At 54.4% G+C, this 16,259-nt stretch overlaps 1 protein-coding gene across 3 annotated transcripts in view; it reads left to right on the top strand.

Annotated features, from left to right (window-relative positions):
* Window positions 1-237: 237 nt before the first annotated feature.
* TRARG1 (trafficking regulator of GLUT4 (SLC2A4) 1) overlaps window positions 238-16,259 on the top strand; it is a 37,429-nt gene continuing 21,407 nt past the window's right edge. Inside the window, exons 1-3 of one of the 3 annotated variants that reach the window (XM_082443622.1) lie at window positions 238-1,088; window positions 9,893-10,025; window positions 11,995-14,263. In XM_082443622.1, the coding sequence (XP_082299748.1) occupies window positions 702-1,088; window positions 9,893-10,025; window positions 11,995-11,999 (525 nt within the window). In that variant the 5' untranslated portion in view covers window positions 238-701 and the 3' untranslated portion in view covers window positions 12,000-14,263. Of the gene's footprint in view, window positions 1,089-9,892; window positions 14,264-16,259 lie in introns of those variants that run through there. The other 2 variants (XR_014257951.1, XM_082443621.1) reach the window with 2 other exon arrangements.

Raw genomic sequence — 16,259 nt, 5'->3', positions numbered from 1 at the left:
CAGAGGAGCTGCAGAGGGCTCAGTCTCCCGTGACAGTTGAAGACACACCCATTTTGACCCACTCTGTCTTTCTTCCCCATCCAGAGCCCCCAACCCAGAAGAGCAGGTCCTGGGTCAGTAGTGGAAGCCAGAGGCTGGCCCAAGTCCCCCTGGGCTGGGCTGGGCTGGGCTGGGCTGGGCAGGGCTGAGCTGGCCTGGGCTGAGCTGGGCTGGGCTGGGGCAGAGGCAGAATGCTGCTGGGCGGTTCTCTGGGGAGAGGGGAATTGAAAAGCATCTCTGAGGAGGGCAGGGAGGGAGGGAGGCTGGGTGATGTACACACACGCACACACCCCCTCCCTGCCTTAGCCAAAGCCTCACTCGGGAGAAGAGCAGTCTTCTCTCTGCTCTTGGAGCTGCTTTCTGTCGCTTCCCCGCCCGTCTGTGCTGTCAGCGGCATCAGCAAAGTTGGCCTCAAACTTGAATGGAACTGAAGGCTCCAGCTTCCCGGAGCTCCGTGGGGCAGTAGGCCGGCCTGAGCCTCTGAACTCAGCTGGCCCGGAGAAGCTGACCCTCCCAGCCCCCAGCTGGCCCTTACTCTCCTGGGTGACACGTCTGCCCCTGACCTGTAGGCCCTGAGTCTGGGCTGAGGAATGGTGCGCTGAGGTCCCTCTGGAGCCCCTCGTCCCGGCCTGGAGCTGGAGCAGCCCAAGGCCCAGGCCAGCATGGCCCACCCCGGGCAGCCTCAGTTTTCCCCGGCGCAGGAGCCAGGCACCGTCTCACCCCTGGACCTGCCGGAGAAGGAGAAACTCCTCACCAAGGTCGGGGGCCAGGATGACAAGCCCCTGAAGCTGTCCAAGTCCCCCTCGGGGGCTCTGGACCTGGAGCAGGGCTGCCACAGTCTGCCCTTCAAGGTGGTATCCGAGGGGCACCGGGAGGCCTCGCTCCCCCAGGCATCCTCCCGGGCCAGCTCGAGGCGGGCATCCTCCATTGCCACCACCTCCTATACCCAGGACAGAGAAGTTCCCAAAGATTACCTCGTCCTTGCCATCACCTCCTGCTTCTGCCCCATCTGGCCCCTCAACCTCATCCCCCTCATCTTTTCCATTATGGTAAGTGCTGCTCTTCGTTCCAGGGCAGGGGCTGGGCCTGGGGTCAGCAGCCATGCTTCCCTGCGGGCACCAGTCTCCCTGCCTGGGAGGCAGAGAAAAGAGCTGGGTGCCGGGGGCTGGGGGGAAGGCTCCCCTTCTCAGCGGGTCTATTACTCCCCCTTGGAGAGGGGCCCAGGGGCCTGGAGAGCTTCTGTTCGCTGTCCTCCTTCATCTCTGCTCCTGGGCATCACAGCTTGACTTTGCACACATCCCTGCTGCAAAGGGGATTCCAGAGAGCCACCTGGAGCTAAATTCTGCACAGAAATACAGCTAAGTTGGGGGTCTTGCCTTTGCAGGGGTCGGGGGCGTTGTCCCAAGGAGTCATTCCTGAGTGGGGCTGTGAATCAGCAGAGCTTGCAGCCGGCATGGGGTCCCAGGTCCCCATGTTCTCAGGAGGGGAGCCAGGCACCCCCCCTGGTGTTCTGTCAGCCTCTGGCAGCTCTGGTTTCCAAGAGCAGGCGGTGGCTTCCCTGCCATGGACTGAGGGCCCTGGGGCCCGGCTCCCCCAGGGCTGCTCCTCTGGGGGGAACTTCTTGCTGGGGCCCTCTGGGCCTCACCTTTGCACCGATTTCAGCATCTGTCTTCAGGGTGGGGGGTCTGGGCCAAGGGTGGGAACACACGTGTGTCAGAGGGCATGGCTGGCCTGGCCAGGGAGGGGCATGGGGGCTAGTCCTTGCTTCCCACACACTCGTGCTCTAGGGTTTTGAGTAAATTACCTTAGATCATCTCCAATCCAAGTCATCTGGATAGAGCTACTTACAGAGGAGGCACAGAAAATGTTGGTAGATGTTGGCAAGTGCTTTTGTGGTCCAGGAGATTGTGAGAGAGAGACGCAGAGAGGGGCTGGCAGGGAATGACTTTCAGAATGAGGTTAGGAGCAGGGGACAGTACACTGAGAGGGGAGACACTGTCTGCTTCCCTCTGGAGTGACTCCCCTGCTAAGTCATCCATCGTCGGGCCCCCAGGAGCTGTGGTCATTCCCGCTGCCCCGCTGTCCTCTGAGAAAACCCTTATTTCCTCATACGTCTCTATCCACTTCACCGAGGCCCAGTCTCCAGCCAGGGGGGCCTTCCCCAACCCCCATCAAATCCAGCACCACCTGCCAGGGCTTTAGGGGACGCTGGCAGGGACCTGGCATGGGCAGAAGAGCCAGGGCTGGGCCAGGCCTTTGAGGAACTTCCTGTGCTGCCTGCTACTGTTGGAGGCAGCTGGGGGCAGAGCCGGGCCACAGGGGTGCAGCCAGTGGCTGTGGGCAGGGCCAACCTCTTGGTTACAGGGAGAAGCCCCAGGAGGAGAGACAGGCTTTGCGGAGGGAATCCACACAAGGACCCAGGAGAAAACGTTCGCTAGAATCCATCTCCTGCTGGGGTTGGCAGGGTGTGAGCTGGGTAGGAGCTGCCTTTGTCAAGGGAAACCCGGGCCCAAGGCTGTGAGACCACCGAACCCACCCCCAGTGAATTTCTACATCCTTCTCAGGTTCTTGAGTCAGGTCTGATGGTCACCGGGCCTGGGGCAGGGAATACAGTGCTAAACCAGATGCCATCACCAATTCCCACAAGCCTCCTGTCCAGTGGGGAGAAACTTGTAAACAGATCCTTACAACACATTGCAAGAAGCACCCACGCTAGACAAAACCACAAGATATTCTGTGGCCTCGGGCAAGTCACTCAAACATCTCTTCTCCTCAGTATTCCCATCTGCAAAATGGGTGTCAGCGTAACACCTAAATTATAGAGTTGTGTGAGGGTGAAATGAGATGAGCCATACAAAGTGCTAAAGCACCCAGCACATAGGAAGTGCTATTACGTGATGGTAGTAATTAGGCGAGTGTCTCCCTGGGGGGGATGGGAAGCCATCACCAGTTTGTTGGGTTTTTTTGTTTTTTTTTTGGCCGCGCCACACAACATATGGGACCCTAGTTCCCTGACCAGGGATCGAACTTGTGCCCCCTGCACTGGAAGCACGAGTCTTAACCACTGGACCACCAGGGAAGTCCTGGTTCTTGTTTTACTTAGAGCTTTGAAATATAATTCACATATCATACAGTTCACCCATCTAAAGTGTACAATTCAATGATTTTTAGTATATTCACAGACAAGCGCAACTATAACCACAGTCAATTTTAGAACATTTTCCTCACCTCCAAAAGAAACCCAGTGCCTTTTTTCTTCCCCATTCCTCCCAAACCTGAGCAATCACTCATCTTCTTTCTGTCTCCATGGTTTTGCCTCTTCTGGACATTTTATAAGCAGACATACTCCGTTTTATTGTGCTTTGCCGCTATTGCATTTTTTGCAAATTGAAGGTTTGTGGCAACCCTGCATCGAGCAAGTCTATCGGCGCCTTTTTTTTTTCCAACAGCATTTGCTCACTTTGTGTCTGGGTCACATTTTGTTAATTCTCGAAATATGTCAAACGTTTTCATTATTATTATATTTGTCATGGTGACCTGTGATCAGTGATCTTTGATGTTACTAATGCAAAAAGATCACAACTTGCTGAGCAATGATGATTAGCATTTTTTAGCAATAAAGTATTTAAAAATTAAGGTATGTACATTGCTTTTTAAGATACAGTGTTATTGCACACTTATTAGACTACAGTAAGGTATAATCGTAACTTTTATATACACTGGGAATCCAAAACATTTGTGTGAGTCGCTTTTTTGTGATATTCACTTTTCTAGTTCATAGGACACTCCCATGCCCTGGGGAGGGAGGGGTCAGTTATTTATCTAGAGCTGAAATACTTGGTGCCACTCAAACAGCAGCAGGGGTGAAGGAGAGACAGAGAGTGTGGAAAGAGAGTTAAGTCTCCATGCTGGTGTCTCCAGGTCCTGGCAACAGACTTCAGAGCTCCTCATCTGAAGTCTCCCCACTTGTTACCAAGTGAAGGATCAAGCCCTTGACCCCAGGGGAGAAGGAGACCCACATCCCTGACAGCCTGGCTAGGGCTCACTGTCTGCAGAGCATGTCCTAGTATGAGGCTGACAGAGTCTAGCTAATTGTTCCCATTTACCAGATGAGGCAACCGAGGCATGTAAAACAGTGCCTTGCCCATGGTCACACAACTGGCAAGAGGCACATCAGCTGGATACTGAATCCAGTGTTCTCTTCATGGCCCCACCCTGTATCTACCTCTGGGGCAAGGATGGTGTGTCCCTCCCAGGAAAGGCAAACCTTTTAGGCATTTATGCAGGAAGGGAATAATTCTACTTCCTTCCCTCTTTTTCTCCCCCACCTCCCAGTAGCCTCATCTCCACCACCCACTCCCTCCATCAGTGGAAGATTAATGGACCAGCAGTGTCCTTCCCACTGGGGCTCTGACAGGGGCCTGCTGGGACCAGGGCTGGGATCAGGGGCTCTGCCTCAGGAGCTGTGATCACAGGTGTCCAGGCCCAGGCCTGCTCAGCACCGCAGCTTCCTGTGAGCTTCCTGGGGTGGCCAGGGCAAGGTTGGCTTCATCCATTTTACCTCTGGGTCAGGATGAGAAATGGCCATGCTCCCCGATCCAGCAAGATCTCCTGTCAATGAGGGATGCTGGGCCCCAGGCAGTGGGCCTTCAGTTGTTGATAAAAGAAGCATCAGATAGACTTGGGTGTGCATCCCATCTCTATCCCTTTTAAGTCACATGACCATGTCCAAATCATTCAACCTCCTTCCTTAGCTCCAGTTTCCTCATCTATAAAATGTGTAATAAAACCACCTACCTCATAGGGCTGTTGGGAGGATTAAATGAACTAATGTGTGTGCCAAAGCCTGGAACATAGTAAATGCTTAATAAATGGAAGTGGCTGCTATTATTATTAATACTAAATGAAAGTGCAATGTCAGAGGACAGGGCAAACCCCCAGTGAACAGGCATTTCTGGCTTTTAGCAATTTGGATATAATGGAGTCTCACCCCTCATTACAGCCTTGGGAAAGGTAGGCAGCCCTGTCTGTGGTTTTGGTTGCGGCCTCTGAGCAGTCCCTTCTCTGTAGGTTGTTCCTACAGCATGTGGGAACGACGCAGAGATCCAGAGTGGCTTCAACGCTTCCTTACTTAGGCATTTTCAACAACTTAATTATTTAACTGATGTGTTGCAGGCTCATTTTCATTCATTTATGATTTATCCATTCACTCAACAAGAGTGCTAAGCCCTGACCAGGGCTGACGGTCAGCTGGCATGTAGGCATATGGCTTAAGATATTGACATCTTTTTTTCTTTTTTTTTTGGCCATACCTTGTGGCTTGTGGGATCTTAGTTCCCCAATCAGCGATTGAACCTGGGCCCTTGCAGTGAGAGCACGGAGTCCTAACCACTAGACCACCAGGGAAGCCTCCTGACATACTTCTGAATAAGTTGGTAAACAGCTACGGTCTCAAGCCCCTAAGTCTTCCCAATCCCTCCCATCCACCACTGCAGCTGCCCTGACTCCTTCCCCAGGATCCTCCACCATCCCTCCCCTCTCTCCAGCAACAGGGGGGTTAAACTGTAGTCAGGGCATTTCAGAAACAATTGTATCTATGCAGAGAGAGTGCTGTGAAGCGCATGGAGAAGCACATCCTTTTGCCTTGACCTGCTGGGAGATGCTTGATCTCTGTGGAAGGGCTAATAACTGATCAGCCCTGGCACATCTTGTCAGTTCTCCTGAGATCTGCTGGGCCTTGGCCTGAGCCTCATGGGTGGAGAAAGCTCGTTCCGGAGAAGTTCTGTTGCCACCCTCCCCTGGCTGGTGTCAGCCTCTAGCCGCTCTCATCAGCATCCTCCTCACCCTATCCTCTCCCCAACCCCGCCTTATCCTTTCCCCACACTCAAACGTTTTTCAATGTCTTCCCTCACCGATCTATTAACCTGAATTCATTTTCTCACTCACCATTCCCACAGCCATTGCAATCACAAATGATCTATTAATTCAGTCATTACAACCACTACTGCAGTTATTATTAGTGTGCCTTCAACTTGAGCCATTTGGTATAAGAGGAAGATGATGTCACTAATGGGGATGGAGAGCAGCTGGTAATTTACTCATAAAAAGAAATGAAGGGTTTTCTTATCCCTGGAAACAAGGGATGGATCTTTCATTTGGTAACTAATGGAGGGGGGGGGGTACTTCAGAAATGAGTGCCAGCTAGCAGTGGACAACTTCTCGTGTAAAATTAGGGCTCTCTTCTTAGAGGCAGTTACTATCCCTCCTTTCTACAGATTGGAAAACTAAAATTTACAGAACAGTTGTGAGGTTTACATTGCATAGCGTGTATAAAGTGTCTGACACAACAAAGCAGCCACAATCAGGTCTGCCCTGTTCCGTGCAGCCATTCCCACTGTGTCTCCTTGAATGGTGTCCCTCGGGCTTGAAGGAACATGCATGACCGGGGTGCATGGATTGATGGCTCTGCGGATAAATAAGCGAGATTGGGCTCAGTAGAACTGAAAAAAATTCTCTCTCCCTCCCTCTCGCCTTTCTTCCTCACCTCTCATACCCAAGAAACTACCTGTGTGCCTCTCTCCATGGCCCTGAATCATTACTGCACAGACTTTTTCTGGAAAGTCGGGGGCAGGACTCATCTTAAACCCTCTGCCCCTCCCCCTGATGCTATATTTACAGCTGAGAATGAGTCCTGGATAATGATTCAAGGTAACCCCAGGATTTCTGAAGCTGAAATTCCTGGAAATCCCAGAAGTCTTTCTGTATGTTGCTTCCTCTTCCTCCCAATGTTGCCTTAGTGTTGATGTCCTGAGTTTGGTGACCTGAGCTTGGCATTAGAGCATTTTATCCTCTACCACTCCTATGAGGCAGGGATTGTTATTAGGCCATTTTACAGATGAGGAGACGGAGCTGGAATATAGAACACCAGGCAGGCGTGGTGAGGGAAGCAACTGGAGAAATGGAGAAAAGCCAGATCAAGAAGGGCCCCAACTGTCACAAAACGGAATCTGGATTTTGTCCTGTAGGCACTGGGGAGCCTACAACTGGGTAAGACAAATAGAGGATTTCTTCAAGACAGGAGAGAAAAAGATCCAGTCAAGAAGGAGAGGGTGAAAAGACCAAGGAGTGATTGGTGCCCCAATGTCCCTGGGCAGCAGAGAGAGGCTGAGGTCTACACTTGAGCTTGCATAGTTCCTGGCACAAGGTAAATGTTCAAATAATGCTAGGGATTATGACCATTCCAGTGGGGGTGGAGGAATCTCAGTGGGCTTCACAGAGGAGGTGGCATTGGAGCCAGCTGTTGAAGGATAGAGAGGATTTGGACTTGGGGTGTTATGGGGGAGCAGGAATGTGGGCGGGAGAAATAGCACGAGCAAAGGCAAGTGGAAGTCGGTGCTCATACCCTGAGCAGTTCAGATCGGCTAGACCCAGAGGTTGTGGAAGAGAATGGCAGAGGGTAAAACCAGGAAATGCAAAGCAAACCTGAGTTTGGACTCTATTCTGCAGACAGTGGGGGGCCGTGGAAGATGCTGGACAAGAGTGATTGCCTCAGCCATCATCATCTCTCTGAGCTTTTGCCTCAGCTCCTGGCTCTCCTCTGATCCCCCACTACGGTCAGGGGCGTCTTTTGGAAACCTGCATCCAATCATACCATCCTCTGCCCCCAGCCTTCCATCTTCACTGGCTCTCACTGTTCTGGGATAAGGGCCGACCTCCTTCCTGTATGGGCAGAGCCCTACCTGGCCTGGTCCTGCCCACCTCTGCAGCCTCCTCTTCCTCAATGCCTCAGCCCCGGCTGCACTGGCCTTTGTCAAGTTCCCGCCTGCTTCCTTCAGTCAATAATGATTTATTGAACATCTACATATTTGCCACGTAGGGACTCCCTCTGGGCCTTTGCACATGCTGTTCTCTCTGCGCAGAACACTCTTCTTCCATTTGAAAAATAATCTATTTAATTTGTACTCATCTCTCATATCTCAATCCAGATGTCCTCCCTTCGGGATGTGTTCCCTGACTCTCCCCTTTCATAAACTCTCATAGTACCAGGTACCTCGCCTTTGGAACACTACCCACACTTGCAATTTTGCTTTTATTTGTGTGGTCACCATGGAGGCCAGCCTCCCCCCAAGGCTGTAAGCTCCACGAGCATAAGAACTGGGTTGCTCTTGCACGCTGCTGTGTCCCAGGGTCTTCGCACCACGCCTGGCATGAATATCTGTAGGGTGAAATGGTGGTGTGGGGAGTAGAATGGAGAGGAAAAGAGCTTGGAGCCAGGGGGAACTTCAGGAGGCTCTTGTCATGGCTTGAGTGAGAAGTGGCACCTGGAACTAGGGCAAGTGCAGCGAAGCTAGAGAGGAGAGCTGCAATGGAATTGACTAGGAGAGGAAACTCATTAGTGGAGTGGGATGGGAGGGGAGTTAGGACTGAGTGGGAGGACTCCAGGCTGTTGCCGATAATTGGGGCTGGAGCACGTGGAAGGAGGAGCGCGAGGCAAGGAGCAGATCTGGGAAGTAGGAAGCTGTGGTTTGGGGCAAAGTGAGTGAGGTCACACTGGGGCGGGCAGCTGGCCCTGGCCTGGAAGGAGCTTGGCACAGGGAACCACGGGGTGGAGGTGGGGAATCAGAATTCTGAGAGATGAAGACAGGACCCGGGGACGGGGGGTGCCCCAATGAAGAGAATAGAGGGGGAAATGTCGCTTCTGTGAACTTCAGCTTCTTTAAAAGTGGGCAACACTGCCAACCTCATAGAATGATTCTGAGGCTAAATGAGATCATTTAGGCATAGTCGTCAGTGAGCTGCCTGGCACAAAGTCAGGGCTCAATAAATCTTTGTCATCATCGTTACCATCATCATCAAGGTACTTGATGGTTCCATGATGAACTCAGGAGCCTCCAATAATCAGAACATAAGATAACCAAATAAATGGCCTGAGGTCTTGTAAGTAGTCACACCTCTAGTAGACTCCTGCCTGTGCCTGTTCTATCAATACAAGTCCAAGTTCTAGAGCTGGAGGAATCTGGAGGTCACAGGCCAGTCCCGGGCAGTGGTGAGGGGGCCTCCATGGAGAAGCTTGGGACACACCTCCTACTGATCCCCCCCGGACCCCTCATGATCCTCTCTGTCTCTGTCCTCTGTCCATCCTCATCCTCACCCACCTGGTTTCACCCAATTAAATAGGGCCAAGAGAAGCCGAGCTCACTGAGAAGGAGTGAAATATCAGATAGGGCCCCCGTGAAGCCATACATGGCTCCACCCCAGCCCCAGCCTTCCTGGTTCAAACCTAAAATGCCTCGCCTTTCTGGTGTGATCTGGGAAGCGGACTTGGTTGAACAAGGATGTGGTTCCTGGGTGGGATATAGGGAGAGAGAGGACCAGTGATTTGCTTCCTTTTATGGCAAGAGGGGGCTCACAGAGGAAAAGAGGCAGGTATGTCAGGCCACAGAAAAAGCCACAGGGGCTGCCTTAGTGCAGCTACAGGAATGAGCCTTGGGCTGGGGTCCGCAGGGGCCTGGCTTATCTCTCCTGCTAGCTCAGCATGGCCTGGGCCTGGTCCACGCTCCCAGGCCCTCGGTCCCCACTATACCACCCTGCCCGTCACTGTCCTGAGATAACGCCCTGCAGTGCTTGGTCGTGCTTCCAGCTGTCCCCAGCCAGCGAGGGGCAGGCTTAGTTACGGGTCTCCTCAAGAGGTCTGGCCACTTCTCCTGAAGGAGCCCCCTGCCTCTCCCCTATGGGGGCTGCTGGAGTGTGGGCTGCAGTGGGGACCGGGTGTGTTCCGGAGGCTCAGCAAGGGGCCCCCTCCCAGGTTGCCAAGGACAGCCTTCCTGAGGTCTCTGCCACCTTCTCTCTGCAGTCTCGAAGTAGCGTGCAGCAGGGAGACCTGGACGGGGCCCGGAGGCTGGGCCGCCTCGCCGGGATGCTCAGCGTCACCTTCATCATCATGGGGGTCGTCATCATCATCGTGGCCGTGACTGTCAACTTTGCAGGTGAGGCCCAGCCGCACTCCAGCTTACTCGGTGTGAGGACTGTGGAAGGCCGTGGCCCAGCCCCCTGGGACAGGGGAGGTGGTGGGGAGAAGGGTGAGAGCACGTGTGGGCCGCAGCCTCTTCCTCTCACTCAAGGACAGCAACCCAGTCCCCTGCAGGGACTGGCTGAGTGGGCTTGGCTTTCTGACTTTCTAATGCCTGGAGGACAGATCACTAGCAAAGGGCGTGGGAAGAGCACGTGCCCGGGAGTCAGAGGCCACAAGCTCTAGTCTCAGCCCTGATGGTCCTGCGTCCTGCACCAGGGTCTGCCTGGGTTGAGTCTCGGCATTTTCACGTCGAAAGTGGTTGGAAGAAGCCTCCAATACAGAGGCTTTTGCGAGCATCACCTGAGATGACGCATGTGACTCTGCTTGGCAAACTGGGGGCCAGCCAGACAGCACCCCTGATGAGACAGCCAGGACCTACTGGAAGTAAACCATGCACGTGCTGGAAGTCAGGAAGCAACACTTTTGTGAGCGCCCAAAGGTGGCCCAGGGAAGTTATCCAAGCAGGGAGACCCTTTTCAAAGGTGCCACGCAGCTGCTCACAAAGCCCAGGCAGCTTTGAGAATTTCTGGGCTATGCAGGCCAGTGTTGTCCATTTCCCTCCTGTCACACACTCCCATTGGGAGCCTCCAAGCATCTCTGCCGCTTTGGTGATCAACATAAGCTGTTCCGCTAAAGACCTTGCCCCTCAATGTGTGCTCCATGGACAGCAGCCGTGGCTGCTGACACCAGGAAGGGGTTAGAAATACAGAATCTCAGGCCCCACCCAGACCCACTGAATCAGAATCTGCATTTTAACAAGATTCCCAGCCCAATCGTTATAGTTTGGGAGGCACTGTTCTGGAATATAGAGTTTTCAACTTGGGGCAGAAAGCCTGGGATTCAGCCGTGGGGTCATGGGGAACCTTGGCCTCGTAGGAGAGGGAAGAGTTCAGGTTTGTAATCAGTCTGCCTGGGTTCAAAATGCAGGTCCTCCACTTCATCTGTCTGAGCGGAAACATGTTCCATAATCTCTGAGCTGACAGATGTGCAGGTGCCTGAGAAGCAGGACCCCGCTAGCCCAGGTTATGAGCCTCAGTGTCACCTTCTGACGTCTCAGTCTCTGTCCTGCTGCTGCTTGTCACCTTAGCCGTGACTCTTTCAATGGCAAGTGACAACCACTGAGCTCAAATTGGCAAAGGGGACTGTTTAGTTTTCACTAAAATATTCAAGCAGCGATGGTTCTAGCCTCAGGGGTCCACGTGCCCACCTCCGAACCAATCACTGAGGCCCGGTCCTCTCCTTGGCAGGAGTTCACTTCCACCAGGAGCCCCAAACCAACTCACGCCTGTTACCATTTCCCACTAGGAAACAAAAACTCAAATCCTCAAAAAAGGGACCGGAAGACCCCATGCTCTGAGCTCTGTTCGGCCATACCTGTTCTTTTCTTTACAGTTCAGAAGAAATAGAACTAACTAGGGGGCTGTGCTAGCAGAAGCAGGCCCCCGCCCGCTGGAAAGCTCCGCACCCACATGCCCCATGTACCTCGGGAGACAGGATGGTGACTGCCAGGTGCCCACCTGCTCCCCAGCTCCAAAAGCACAAACTTGGAGGGAAACCCCCAAGTCACCCCATTGCCAGCCCACATCAAATGGGAAAGCAAGAGGAAGAAAGGAAGGAAGGAAATGAAATTGACTGTGAAACCAGTGAATACTGTGGTTTAATCTCAGGGGCACGTCCCGGCATTTTAGCCCCAGGGTTCTGGCTGGTTTCTCATCCCCATGATTTCCTGGGACCTGCCAAGCAGCACATACTGCCAGAGGGAGAAGAAACCAGCCCCATAAACAAGACTACAGCGGGGAGAGAGGTAGCACAGTCCCTCCGTGTCTGATGACCAGGAGAAAAGACGCGGGCCTTTATTATCTTTTGTATTTTTCTTGAGGCAGGATAAAAAAGACTTTGCATGCCTTGTGCCACATGCCTGCTGCGACCCCAGCCAGCACCCTGAGCTCGGAGGCCAAGCTTCTGCTCAGCACATGCCCTGGAACCCCTCGGACACACAGGAGGTGCAGCTGCTCTGGAAAGAGGCAACAGCCAGACTTCAATCCTACATCCATCGCAGGGTGGAGGCACCGAGAGGAATGTTGGTGGAGACACAAACGGGGACAGCATGACCCACGGACCTCTTCCCAAACATTTCAGCCTCAGGAGCGTCTCGGCTGAGAAGCCTGGTGTCAGAGCACCTGCCAGGCTGACGCAGTCCGCCTCTAGTCCCTACCTGGCCTGTAGCCTGGGGCACCAACCAAGAACTCCCGGGGCCTGACCTTGCCTCCAGGACAGCCGGCGAAAAGGAACCCAGGCCTGAGCTCTCATCCTGACAGGCCCTCCCTGGCTGTCTGGGGCACAAACTCGGAGTTTCATGCAGAGGGGCTCAGGGTCCCCACGCAGAGGGGCTCAGGTGGGGCCTGGGCTCCCAGCTCCCAGCCCAGCTGCCTCTGATGCTCTGTGCCTCACCCTGTGCCCCTGGCCAACCACAAACAGCAAAGGCTTTCCCTGGAGCAGGCTTAGGGACCACCCCTGGGGGAAATTCCCATGGGCTCCCAGGTCATCAGGGGTGTTTGTGCCTTCTGCAGGGGCGTGGGCCAGAGTTTTTATGAAGGTTTGTTGTTCATGGGGTCTAGAGAGTTTCAAGATAGAGGGAAGAGCTTGGCTGAAGGGTCCCATCTTTGGGGACCTGGGCTTAGGAACACATCCACATGCCCAGAATCAGGGGCCCGGACACCATGGCCTTTGTCTCAGAACCTAATGGGACACCTGGAAGGAGTTAAGCAGGGCCCCTCAGATTTCTCCCTGGTCTTTCTTGCTCCCACGTCCCCTGTTGGCTTCAGCCCCCAAACCCTTGGAGAAGTATGCTCCAGACCTTCCCACCCTGGGAGGCCCTGCCTAGCAGCTAGGGTTCCAGGAGGTTGGGAGGGCAGGTTCTCAGGGCCCCAAGTTGGCCAAGAATGTGTCCTCTGTGCCTGCTCAGGACCCTCATGCCTCCTTTCAGGGTCCCTGCCCGTCTCTCCCGCCCTCCTCAGAGGCTCCTGAGGAGGGAGCATGTCAGCACAGAGGCGCTGTCTGCCGGGAGGGGCTCTGGGTCCTGGGTGCAGCCCCAAGCCTTCTAGGAGGGCCTGTATGAACGAGGGGAGGGTTCAGGGCCCAGGGGCATGGGCAGATCCCTCTAGGGCTGGCGTTCCTGTGTCAGTCACCCACCCAGGGAATAAACTCCAACCTCTCCCGACCCTAAAGGAGGGACCAGCTGGATTTGCTTTATGGGACCTTTGAGGCCAAAATAGAAATGCCCGTGTTTGTCGGGGGGAGGAAGGGGATAAGCCCAGAGTATCTGTGTCACTTTCAAGGTCAGGTCAGGCCAGGGGAGTCATGATGAGGTCTATGAATCTGACATTCACCGGCCCCCACCCTGGAAGGAGGGGTCATGAGTCAGCTGTCTTCCGGCAGGCCCCAGGGGTCCCCAGCTTCAGCATCCCAGGGAGAAGAGAGCAGTGAACCAGACTGTTTAGGCGTGGTCTTGTGGGAAAATGATGGCAGAGGTGGGACTGCGGCTTCTGTGCGCCCTGGGACCGTCACGCACACCCAGACCTGCCCCCCCATCTACAGTCGCACCCACAAAAACAGGCCCTGCCACACACTCACTCCCACAGACGCACACACTGACTCCTACTCCAAACCCAGGATAGTGGAGAAAGAGAGAAGCCGCAGCAGACCGCTGCAAAAGCAGGTACGGCAGGAGCAGCCTTCCATGCAGGCGAGAACGACTTGAGAGTTTTCTAGTCATACTAAGGATGTAGCTCAGAGGCCTCAAGAGACTGGCCTTTCCAGCAGAGAGGAGCCCAGGGCCAGAGGATGGGGAACCCTTCAGAGGTAAGGCTGGGAGGGAGGGTCCCTGCTGCCTCCCACCCACAGGCCTCCTGACACCCCCAGGCCTCGTTGAACATGAAGGGACAGTGGCCCTGCCATCCCAGCGCCTTCGTGGGTCCAGTACTGGCTGCATGAACACAGTGGTCCCCTGGCTTGGGGCACTGACCCAGCCCCTCCCCGGGCCCCCTAGGGAACAGCAAGCACCACCCCCGGACCACCACCGGCCCCCACTCACCAGTTCTCTCCTCTGTATTTCTCGGCATGGAAAGAAATAAAGCTGACCGTCCACGCCCACCGAGGGTCTGTTTGTGCCACTGGGTTCAAAGGGTTCCAAACAACTTGGGGGGCACTGGGGAGCCTGGCCATCCAGGGGCTCCATGGCCACCATGAAGCATTCCCCTGGGCGAGCCATTTGTTCTCACCCAGCCTCAGTTTCTCTGGTGAGCGATGCTGGTCTTCCCTTGGTCGTTCCTTCTGCCTCTGAACAAAGACCTCAGGCATTGAAGAGGAGGGCAGGAGGCTGTGCTGGGCATCTTACAAACCTTGGTAAATCCACACGGCCATCTGAGGGGGCCGCTAGTGTTATCCCGGGGTTCAGATTAGTAAACCGAGGCTCAGAGAGGTTCAGACACTGGGCCTGGGTCACACCGTGCTTGGCATGCAGAAGGTACTGAAGAAATGTTGGTGAACTGACCGTATCCCTAGGTCTGGCCCCAAAGTTGGCTTCTTGCCGCCGTGCTTTGCTGCCTGGAGAGCAAAGCCCTATGTAAGGAAGGTGAGAGTTAGTTGTGTGTATGTTGGGCAGGGGAAGGGTGGGAGGAGGGAATCTATTTCCAAGGCTGTAGGATGAAGCAGGCAGGGATGGCTTGATTGCTTGACGGTGGAAGGTGGCAAGGGCTTTAGGAGGGGGGTGTGGGCAGAGCCACTGGGCTGGGCAGCCAGAAGGAAGGGAAGGAATTGTCATGTGGCCACAATGAGCTGCCCACACCAAGGGCAAGAGGCTGGGGGAAGGGCATAGGACTGGGGTGGGGCAGGAAAGCAGGGAGAGTCCCAGGACCCAAGAGGCAGCCCAGCAGAGTAGATCAGGGGGTGGGAGTTCGGGCCAGCCACTTATTAGCTGCATCTCCTTGGGGAAATTCCTTCCAGCCAGACTAGGGGTCAGGGGAGTGCTTCTCATGTGCCATGTGCTGGGCTCCATGTTTTGTGCAAATTATCTCATTTAATCCTCACATCACCCCCATGAGGTGTGTCATCCCATTTTCCTAAGAAGAAAACGAAGCTGAGAGAGGCCCAGTGACTTGCCCAAGGTCACAGAGTCAGGAACCCGTGAAGCAGGACAGTCCCAGAAGCTTTGGTGACAGGAGTCTCCTCCCTCACCTTAAAAAGTTTGTGAGCTATTCCAAGGGAGTTGGCCATTTTGACGCCCTTTTCCTGCACTGCCCGGCATGTGATGGTCACATTTCTCTGCAGCTTTTTGTTTCAGTGCTGCATGTGACCTTTTCAAAGGTATTTTGAGCACCACCTGGGGAGTCCCAGTTAAGATGAAATGCCACCAGTGAAATGTTACCAATTTAATAACACTCAGGTATCCGGATGCCTTCTCTACACATGGGCACTGCCAGAAACAATCACACCACTTTACTGCCTGGTTTGGTGATCTGGAAGTTTTTTGGCATCATTTTTCAGACACAACCCAGTTTTAGAAACTTTAAAACGGGGCGTAGGGGGGACATGTGTCTGAGATTCAGCAAGGGAGAAGCTGCAGCTTCCACAATGAAGAAAGCCTCAAATCACAGGTGGCTGCGCCCTCTCTCTACCTGGACTCCCCACCTGTGAATGGTGTGGTGACCCTCTCTGCACACCCACAGGGCTGGCGGAGACCCAGTGGCGCATCCTGGTGAACCGTGAGGGCTGGATACACGTCGGGAATGCCAATAACAATTTCCCAAGGCACAGCCAGGAGAGCACGCCAGAATCTGGGAGGTGCTGGGCACCCCAGGCTGGCCCTTGAGACTCTGCTCCCCTCCATCGCCAGCCCTACCTGCCTCTCCCTGACCCAGGACAGGAGACCACCCCGTGTGCCCAGGAGAGGTCTCTGGCCCAGGCCTCAAACCTTCTCTCCTTGGCTGTGTCAACTTGAGCAGCCCTGACCTCTGTCTGGGCCTCAGTCTCCAGGTAAAGGAGTGAGCTGTGCGGGTCAAGAGCGGCTTGTCAATCCTTCCTGGCGGCACGTTGGAATCACCTGGGAGCTTGGGCCACGCTGGCGCCTGGCTGCCACTCCTAGTGAATC

Source organism: Balaenoptera physalus (genome assembly GCF_965194825.1).
Source record: "Balaenoptera physalus genome assembly, chromosome: 20".
In the NCBI taxonomy this organism is placed as follows: domain Eukaryota; kingdom Metazoa; phylum Chordata; class Mammalia; order Artiodactyla; family Balaenopteridae; genus Balaenoptera; species Balaenoptera physalus.
The sequence above is the reverse complement of the archived record's forward strand: the minus strand, read 5'-3'. Positions and strand labels throughout refer to the sequence as shown.